Source organism: Glycine max, chromosome 20, assembly GCF_000004515.6.
Source record: "Glycine max cultivar Williams 82 chromosome 20, Glycine_max_v4.0, whole genome shotgun sequence".
In the NCBI taxonomy this organism is placed as follows: Eukaryota; Viridiplantae; Streptophyta; class Magnoliopsida; order Fabales; family Fabaceae; genus Glycine; species Glycine max.
In genome coordinates this window covers 42,533,510-42,543,492 of record NC_038256.2, presented here as the reverse complement: position 1 = coordinate 42,543,492, position 9,983 = coordinate 42,533,510, and the positions used below count along the sequence as shown (strand labels likewise).

Genomic DNA, 9,983 nt, shown 5'->3' with positions numbered 1-9,983 from the left:
ATTGTACAAAATTTTATAACAATCATGATTCTAATTGACCACAAAAATGAAAAAAAAAAACATTTATGTTCTATTGGGGCAAATTTTGTGATTGCACTTGAATGTTAGTTGAGATGCTCCTTGTGTTAACTGCAAGATGTTCAGAATTTCATGAGCAAGATTATGTAATATTTGAATAAATTAAAACTAAAGCTCTTATCTATTTTTTCACTTTTAATACCCAAAATACGAAAGAGTAACGTGTGAGAAAATAATATCATTAGAAGTTACTCTAAAGAGGGGAGGAGGAAAAAGCCTTTGATTTTATATAAGGCTTTGAGATGTTGTATTATGTTGAATGGTGATGGTCTTTCATAAAAAAAAAAAATGTGAATAGCGATGACAAGGGGGAAAAAGAGGAGAGGAAGGGGAAGAGGAGGATGATGACTAAGGATATAACAACCTAATTTCTAATGAGATAATTCAATTTATGCCAAAGCATCTCAAATTCTAATAAGGTTCCAATGAACTATGAGATTTAATATTATCATAATTATTATTATAACAAAAGAACAAAATTGATACAAAATAAAATATTAAAAGATCACATCGAATAAAAAAGTTATAAAAACAATATAAAGCTTGAAATTAGAAAAATAAAATACTAATTTTGTATAAAATACAATGTAAAAGTGAAATTAGAAGATATTAGTAATTATTTATTTTAAAAAGTAAATTTTAAACAATGATAAAATCACATAAAAAAATTAAAAAAAGAGATACTTACAATTGAATGTGAAGAGACAAATTAATAATAAAAGGTTTAAATACATTTTTTATTCTTGTAATTTAACATTTTTGTTCTTGTAATTATTTTACTGTTTTAGTTATTGTAAAATGTATTTTTTTTTTCATCCTTAAAACGCTTTATATATCATTTTTTTATTGTTTAAAGTGTTATCTAAAGTGTTTTAAGGACAAAAATAAAACAAACATATCTTGAAACGACTAAAAAAAAAAGAAAATTCCAGAGACAAAAACAAAAAAAAACACTAAATTACAGAGACGAAAAAATATATCTCCTCTGGCATTACGGCCTTTACCACAACGATGCTGTCCATAGATCAAATGATTTCGTGGATTGGATTTTACTTGATTGTCTACGGCTCCATTGCGTGTGTTTGGGGTAGAAGTTTTGTATAAATGTATCGCCATGCTATTAAGTATTTTGATTTAAGTTTTTTTCTTTCTAAGAGGTGGAATAGAATAACCCGGTTGAAGCGTAATAATCATACGTCTGTAATGCATTGTATGTCCCATAATAGGTCGTACTCTTCTACCAGTTAGGGGGTGTTTGGTTTGGTTGTTTTCTTTTTTTGTTTTCTTTTTTTATTCTCACTGAAAATAAAAAATGGTAATGAAAGATGTGTTTGATTGGATTTCTGTTTTCATTTTCAGTGAAAATATTTTCACAAATGAATCAAAAACTAAAAACAATAAAATCTTAATTTCAGTTGAAATCAACAACCTCATTGTGAGTAAAATAAGCAAATCAAACATGTTTTAAGAGTTCTAATATTTTGAAAATAAAAATAATTTTCTATTTCGAGTTTTTAACAATATTTTCTATTTAAATATTTTTAATAAAATATTATCAGCGTTTTTTTAACCCAACAATTCATTTTCTTTGTAGTGGACCACAGCCCAATAACCGCGTACATGGCCATCTAAAGTCAGCTTGTACAGCATATATTGCAAAGAAAGGTATCTCAGCATCAAATGGTTACCACTTGGTTGATACATCCTTTAGGCCTTTAACCATAGGAATAGCATCTCCTGAATCTGAGTGGATGAAAACCCGCGCTCACTAGTCAAATTAATCCCATGAAGAATGACCCATAATTCAGATCATGCAAAAGCTCCTTGAAAATGTTTATGAAGACTTACTCCACGCTCCAGGTTGATCTATTTTCTGTTCACATCTTGCTCACTCCACTAAATATTGTGAAAAATGAACATGTTTCTCCATTGCCAAATTAAATCCAAGTGGGATTTTAAAAAGTAAACTTTTACTACAGCTTAACATAAAACTCATTTTATTTATATAAGATTCATTAATTAAAATATAAGAATCGCTACTCTAATTTAAGTATAATTAAAATATAATTTCTTTTAAATTCTAAAAATTTTAAATACTTCAATTGAAATTCTTTTATTTTCAAAATTTTGTGTTTGGATAAAAAAATTTAAAATTATGAAGTTGAAAAAAAATGAATGAAAAAAAGAAAAGATATGATTGGTGTGCTAATTATACATGTTTCCGCTCACACCCAATCGATGTTCCACGAGCTCAGACTGTCTTTCTTGAGAACGGTAAGAAGATAATTTCAATTTATTACCTTTTAGAAGGAAATTAAAATTTCATATTTTTAGTTGTTTAAAATTCTATTTTAAAATTTCAAAATTTTAAATTCTTCAAAAAAAAAACATCCAAACATTAAATTCTAGATTACAGAAATTCAATTTCTCTGATAAATTACTTTTCTCAGTTAAAATTCTCTATTCAAATATACTCTTAAAAAAATGTGTGTGTAATCAAGAAACTTGTTAGTATTAATTTACCTCTTACTTCTTAACTGAAATTAAATTGTTTTCCAAAGTGCTTTTTCTTTTGTATTCAATTTTTAGTTCAATTTTTGTAAGATATTTAGTTTTACTTAATCCTTTGAGTAGAAAAAGATAGAATATAAATATAAGTATTTAATAAGCGGTGAGTATTTTTTTTTTAAGATTTTTTTTGTTATCTCAAACACCGAGACATCATTCTGTATTCTAAAATTTTATTATAAGAACATTTAGCCTGACTTTTAAAGTTTTCGTTATCTTAAAATCGTGTAAAAGAAAGAAGGAAGAAAAAAAAAACCAATAATTATAGTAATGAATGTTTTTAGTAAGTATAATGATATTTAAAAACGAATACAACTAAAGGATATAAGTATATAATTTTTATATGACCATGACTGATAATAGAATAACATGCGATTGTGAAAAAGAATCAAGGCCGTCACAGAGAGAGAGAGATTATTTACTCCATCACTTTAAACAAATAATGGAAATAAAAAGTAATGATTTTAGCATACTCTTTCAATTTTCTCTTAATAAATTTTATTTCCAATTTGCATAGTATTATTTTTTTCATATATTTTTAAAAGTTTTAAAACCTGCTACCAAAAAGAAAAGTTTTAAAACTTTTGGAAGAGTCATGGCCCCCTTGTCTATCACACTAAAGATTCGCGTGTGTTTTGAATAAGATTTGTTAGTTTGAATGGTCCATATATATAAATTTATTTTCAAGTATAATGGATGAAGTGGAATTTCTGACTTTATATAAATTATTTATAAATTTAAAGGTCATTAACATCATAAAATATTTTAACATTATAATCTAATCACCTTACTTTTTATATAACCAAAAGTTGTTGTTACAATTGGTTTAATACATTAAGTCTTTTAATTATAATTTGAAATTCAATTTCTAATTTAAATATGAAATTACAATTGAAGATATTATTTTATTTCAAAATAAATCAATTCGACAGAAAATGATTAGTTGAGTAATAAACAAAAAGTTACAAATACCTTTTGTTAAACAAAATAAAGAGTTACGTACTATTTTATAATTTTTAAAGTAATTATATATACTAAATACTCCCTGAATGACGTAATAGCTCGATTATAATAAAACACATTGTCAAGTTAAATTCTAAATGAACATTACAGTATACGAAAAAATACCAGTCAGAAAAAATATATAAAATTTATTTTTTAGAATAAGTTTTAATTTCATCCGCTCATACATGATGTGGAATATCTTTTATTTTAAAATAAAAGAAATATAGTACCAAAACTTGTAACTTCTTTTAGTTTTTCTAAAACTGGCATTGTTTTTTTTTATAAAAAAATTCATAAATATCCTTTCTTATTTAAAATTATAACAAAATGAAATTAGTTTTTCCTATATTTTTCATACATAATTTTTTTAAATCAAAATCTTGTTTATTTAAGAAAACTAAAATACATGTCATTTAAACCAATCAGGCGTTAGTACTAAATTACTAATGACCACTGTTTTTATTTTAAGACTAATAACCATCGTTTGGTACCTTGCACCAAATTAGCTTTAAATAATGGAAGATATATACTGACATAAGAAACAACCTTTTAAAAGAAATTAGTGCACAACAAGAAACAATACTTTATTAAAAGCGCAACTTGGTTCATCACTGTAATTAAGGATTTTGTGTGAATTCTCATATATTTTTTTATGAAGGTGGATTTAAATGAAATAATTATTCTCAGAGATATCTTCTTACGCTAAGTGTAACATTTTGTGCAATAATTTTTAAGTGGATCTCATTAGTTGCTCCAACATATCATTGATGTGCTGCTTGGTGGCAATCAGGGTGCCTTCAAAATGCTACCATTTTTCTAAAAAAGAAAAAGAAGCAAAACTTAGTTGATGCTTGACATGTCAATGAGAATTGAGGAATAAAATAAAATTGTAAGCAGATGGGCCCCTTGACCCAGTGTGAAGGCACCAGATGGCCCAATAATAAACTGCCGGCCCATTATGCCCGCACCTCCCTTCCTCAAAACTCTCCATTAGCACCCACACCACATACACACACCTTTCTCTAACAACCAACACAGCAAACTCCAACTCCATTATTATTATTATTATCACTCACAACACAATGCACTCCTCCGCCGAGGAAGACTCCGACAACTCCGCCACAACCGCCACCGCCAGCACGGAGTGGACGTTCTCCGCCAAGTCCCACGCACCCTCCTCGGACCCCTCCTGGGACGCCATACAGCGCGGCGGCGGCGCCACCCTGGCACTCGGCGACCTCCGGTTCGTGCAGCGCGTGGGGAGTGGCGACATCGGAAGCGTCTACTTGGTGGAGCTCAAGGGCTCCAGCGGGTGCCTCTTCGCGGCGAAGGTGATGGACAAGAAGGAACTCGTGGCCAGGAACAAAGACACGAGGGCAAAGGTTGAGAGAGAGATATTGCAAATGGTGGATCATCCTTTTTTGCCCACTCTTTATGCTTCTCTCGATTCGCCGCGCTGGTCTTGCCTCCTCACCGAGTTCTGCCCCGGCGGCGACCTCCACGTCCTCCGCCAGCGCCAGCCCGATAAACGCTTCCACCTCGCCGCCGTCAGGTTTGTGCCACCTTTCATTACTTTAACTCTCCTTCATCATGTTAATGTGCATGTGAGCTTTATTAATTACACTTTGGCCTAAATGTGTAATCCAATGTTATTAATTTTTGGGTGAAGATTAATTAATTAGGATCATTTGATCATAGACATTTTTTTTTTATCGATCGATAAATTTTAGTTTATTAGAAATTTGTTAGTGGGAGATTCTCCCTATTCCCTTCATCTTTAAGCCTCCACCTTCCAACCACCTAATAGATCGATCTTATATGTCCTAGGATGATATACATGTGATAGTTTTGAACTATGTACATAGTTTCTCGTGTTTGATTCTATATAGACAAGAGATTGCAATTTTAGATGATGAATGAACATGCATGCGGCGGATTAATATATCATTTCATACCAATACTTATGTGTTGTTATTAATATACATATAAATACGTAAGGTTAGGTTATAAATAGAAACAAACTTAATAGGTATCCGTTGCTGGCTGAGATGTTTGTTTGTGGTTAGTGGGATATGTAACTCAATTAACATTGGCACGTATTGGAGAGCTTGTATATATCAGCGGTGGCTAATGAAACCAAAAGGACAATGTATAATTAATATTCTAGTGATGGAGGAGAGGTGGAGAGAGAGAAAGTTTATTTGGCTTCTCTCTGACTTGGTGATGCAGTTTTGTGATGGGAAAGTGGGGATAGGCCCTTGGCTTTGAGTTGAGTTGGCTTAGTCTGTTCATAATTTCATTGCCTGTGGGCCATCAGATTCAACTCCTGTCTCCTCTGATGCCTTTGATTGTGAGCCCACGAAACCTTTTGGTGTGTCCGTCGTGCACCAAATAATAATTCAGTGCCACCCCCACTTAACCAGTAACCATTATCGGAATGCCATAATAATAATAATAATAATAATAAACTTTTCAGCTTTTCCCATCTCGTCGTTTCTGAATTTCTAGAGATTTAATTGTTTTTTTCCCCTTAATAGACTTTTTAATCTTGCCGAAACTTGGATTGAGACCTTGATATTAAACTATTGCATAAATAACTAATGGAGCTTGGGTTTAGTCAAAAGGTTTAACTTCCTCAAAACGACAAATCACATTTTAAATTTTTAATTTGTTGAGAGGTATCATTTTTTATTTTTTAGTGCCTTGCTTTACATAGAAGATACTTGTAGATAAAAAATGTTTGCATAAATAGACATACTGAAATGCAACTTACGGGCTCTTAATATAATATATAGGGATTGCCATGTAAGATTCAAGCTGTAAATTTGAGGACACTATTATCCTTTTTTCCCTCTGAAAAACAAAACTTCATGGCGTTTTCCTTGGTCAAATTTTAAAAATAATGGCTACGATTATTCAAAACTGGACCCTACATAATTTAATTATTGAAGAAATATTGATGGTAATAAAATTATGATGGTGATATACCAAAAAATAATACGATGGCGATAAGAACAATTCTACTGTTTTGTTGACTTGAATGTCGAAGGTGCAAATGTGAGTATTGGTATACATTTTAGTAGTAATATTAATATTGGTGGCTTGGCTGTTACAGGTTCTATGCATCTGAAGTTGTGGTTGCGTTGGAGTACCTACACATGATGGGGATAATATACCGTGATTTGAAGCCTGAAAACGTGCTCATAAGATCAGACGGTCACATTATGCTAACAGACTTTGACCTCTCATTAAAAGGTGACGATACCGCATCAACGGCTCAGATGGTGTTTGATGAAGATCCACCCAGCAACACCTGTTCTAAGGAACATTCGAGGAAGCAATGCACTCCCACCATGTCATCATGCATGCTGCCCAATTGCATCGTGCCATCTGTCCCATGCTTCCACCCAAAACGGGGTCGTAGCAAGAGGTTCTCTCGTTGTGGGTCCCTTGAGATCATAGCTGAGCCAATAGAAATTCGATCAACGTCGTTCGTTGGGACCCACGAGTACTTGGCGCCAGAAGTGATTTCGGGGGAGGGTCATGGTAATGCTGTTGATTGGTGGACCTTGGGAGTGTTCATTTTTGAAATGTTCTATGGGATCACACCCTTTAAAGGGCTTGAGAATGAGTTAACCCTAGCTAACATTGTAGCTCGAGCCCTTGAGTTCCCTAAGGAGCCAATGATCCCTGGACCAGCCAGGGATTTGATCTCACAACTTTTGGTCAAGGACTCAACAATGAGACTAGGGTCTACAATGGGTGCCCTGGCAATTAAGCACCATCCATTTTTCAATGGCGTCAATTGGCCATTGTTGAGGTGTGCTACCCCTCCTTACATCCCTTCATCAGACAAGTGCAAGGAGTTGCTTCCTCTCTATAATTGCACAAACAATGCTATAGACTTCTATTAGAAGGCCATATACAACACCACCTTCCCCATTGGATGGATACAACTCACACGGTTCATATACAAATGAAACAATACCACGGGATTACTAAAATTTGAAGAAGAAAAAAAAAAAGCATTGTGTGTGGATTTTGTGTAATTAATTATAGTTGTGTAAAATAAATCTCTCCTATTGCAAAATCAAAGAAGCAAATCAACGGGCATGTGTTAGGTGCATATGATGTATGTGTGCACAGAACTGGAATTGGTGTAATTAACAAATTTATTTAATTTTTAGAAAGAGGTACACAAATCATTTCAAAGTGTTCATTGGATACCGGATTTTTATTGTTATGAAAAGGAAAATAGGTTAAAATAATTATGACAAAACCTATCATCATTTATTTTAGATTTAGTTTGCTAATTTTACTTTTATATTTCTTTTTCTGATAATATGAAAGGGAACATAGGAAGATTCGAATATGTAATAAGGCAATTCTTGCTCACTTCCTCCTGTTCCTGTTTCGCTTGTCCACATCAATTATTGTTTCTTAACAGTGTTGTTGTTGGGTGGTGGACCTACCATTTAGCTGCCAATATATTGCATCTAGTTTTTTGGTGTATAAAATAAAACAAGGTTTTTGCTCTCAGTGTGCTCTCATTTTGATTTTGATTCACAGCGTTGGTGGTTGCAATTACCAACCATGTTAATTGCGGCAACAAGGAAACATATCCTTCTGCCTCTCCAGCAAAAAATAAATAAAAAAGAAGCACAAAAAAAATAAAAAAATCAAATGATGCAGAAAATAGGAGAAAGTAGAGGGAAACTACCTCTCCAGCAAAAAAATAAAACAGATAGAAGGACTAGAGAGAACTTTGGTCCGGAGAGGATTTGGATACAATAACCTTAAGCAATTTTAAACGGGGGAGATTAAAAGAATTACATATTTACAACATGATCAAAATGAAATATTTTAAATTATAAAAATTAAAATAAAAAATTGTTGTAAGTTGCAACTATATAAGTACCAAAGGAATAATTAAACCTTTATATCTTATTATATTATATTTATTTATTAACATGTTGTTTGGTCTAATTAAGTAAAACTAACAAAGTCTTTAAGCTTAAGTTATCTGAATAAAAAAAATTAATAAAGAGAAAAGATTTTATTAAAGAAAATTAGTCATTTTTTAAAGATTAATTAATTATCGACAAAATCAATACAAACTTCACATTGACATTAACAACACCGTGACGTCAATAATCTAATCTATAATGAAATTAAACTATATAGGATTAAATATTATATTTATTGAATTTTTAATAAATATAATAATTAATTAGAGAAATCATTAACGCAAATATGAATCTGAAATTAAAATTAAAATTCATATTTAATACTTGAGTTGAAGTTTATTTTACTTAATATAAAGTAGGTTTTTTTTTATTTGTTCCAGAGTGATCGATCGAACTCTCACAATTTTTTTATTTATAAAAAAGATATTATAAATTATGTAAAAAATTGATATATATATATATATATATATATATATATAATTTTGGGTTTAACTATTTTAGAAAAACATTTTTTTATCAGCTTCTTGAAAGAATATTTTTAAAAAATAGTGATTATTTCAAAAAAAAAAAAGAACAAAGTTTCCAAACATATGCTAAGTCCTATATACAGTTATGCATTGAGATTTCTACAATGATTATCTTTTCTAGGATTTGACTAGCCATGAATATACTAGTGACACACATAAAATTTATACATAAATAACTAGAATAATGGAACATTTATAAGACATTTTATCATCTAAGAAATTTCTGTTTTCTATGACACATTTCTATATTTGACGGTCAAAAGAAATTAGCAGGATAAGCGACATTTTTTTTTTTTGTTTTTTTAAAGGAAAGTTACAGTTTATTTTATGTTGTTTGACTCAATCATTCTATTCTTGTGTGATGTGAAAGCAATATAAAAATTCTCATTTTATCTTTATGTGCGTTGGCACTTTGTTATCGAACTTCTCCGCGATACCTTTCATTTTTTAAAGTGGAAGACATTTGAGGCTGGTTCAATAATGTACTTGGACGTGAATGCATAAACTATTGCTGGGTCTTAAGCTATAAGGACGTTTATCTTCCCGTCTTAAACATCCAATGGGGTTTGAGGCAACTGAAGCAGCTCTACCAAATAAGTAGTCTCTTGCTGCCAAAATAAATGTGATTTTATGTTATTTTACATAATAAGAAAAATTAATTAATAAATAAAAATTTTATTTTATAAAATTATTCTTATTAAATACATAAAAAGACTATTATTAATATTATGGAGTCTATTACATTAAGATTTTAAAGGATTTTAATTTTTTTTATAAAAAGTTTTATTATATTCCATCTTAATTTTAAATAATATAAATAAGTATTGTGATATTTAAT

The 9,983-nt window shown here is 30.7% G+C and overlaps 1 protein-coding gene across 1 annotated transcript; it reads left to right on the top strand.

The window, feature by feature from the left end:
- The first annotated feature begins 4,224 nt into the window (after positions 1 to 4,224).
- On the top strand, positions 4,225 to 7,856 carry LOC100786154 (serine/threonine-protein kinase D6PKL2). Its single transcript, XM_003555410.5, has 2 exons — positions 4,225 to 5,203; positions 6,767 to 7,856. Exons 1-2 carry the CDS (start codon positions 4,734 to 4,736, stop codon positions 7,563 to 7,565), a joined length of 1,269 nt encoding a protein of 422 aa, XP_003555458.1. The 5' UTR covers positions 4,225 to 4,733; the 3' UTR covers positions 7,566 to 7,856.
- The last annotated feature ends 2,127 nt before the right edge of the window (positions 7,857 to 9,983 follow it).

Coding starts and splice junctions, on each gene's coding strand:
- LOC100786154 (XM_003555410.5), top strand. CDS start 4,734: ATGCACTCCTCCGCCGAGGAAGACTCCGACAACTCCGCCACAACCGCC. Junction 5,204..6,766: donor TTCCACCTCGCCGCCGTCAG/GTTTGTGCCACC, acceptor TGGCTGTTACAG/GTTCTATGCATCTGAAGTTG.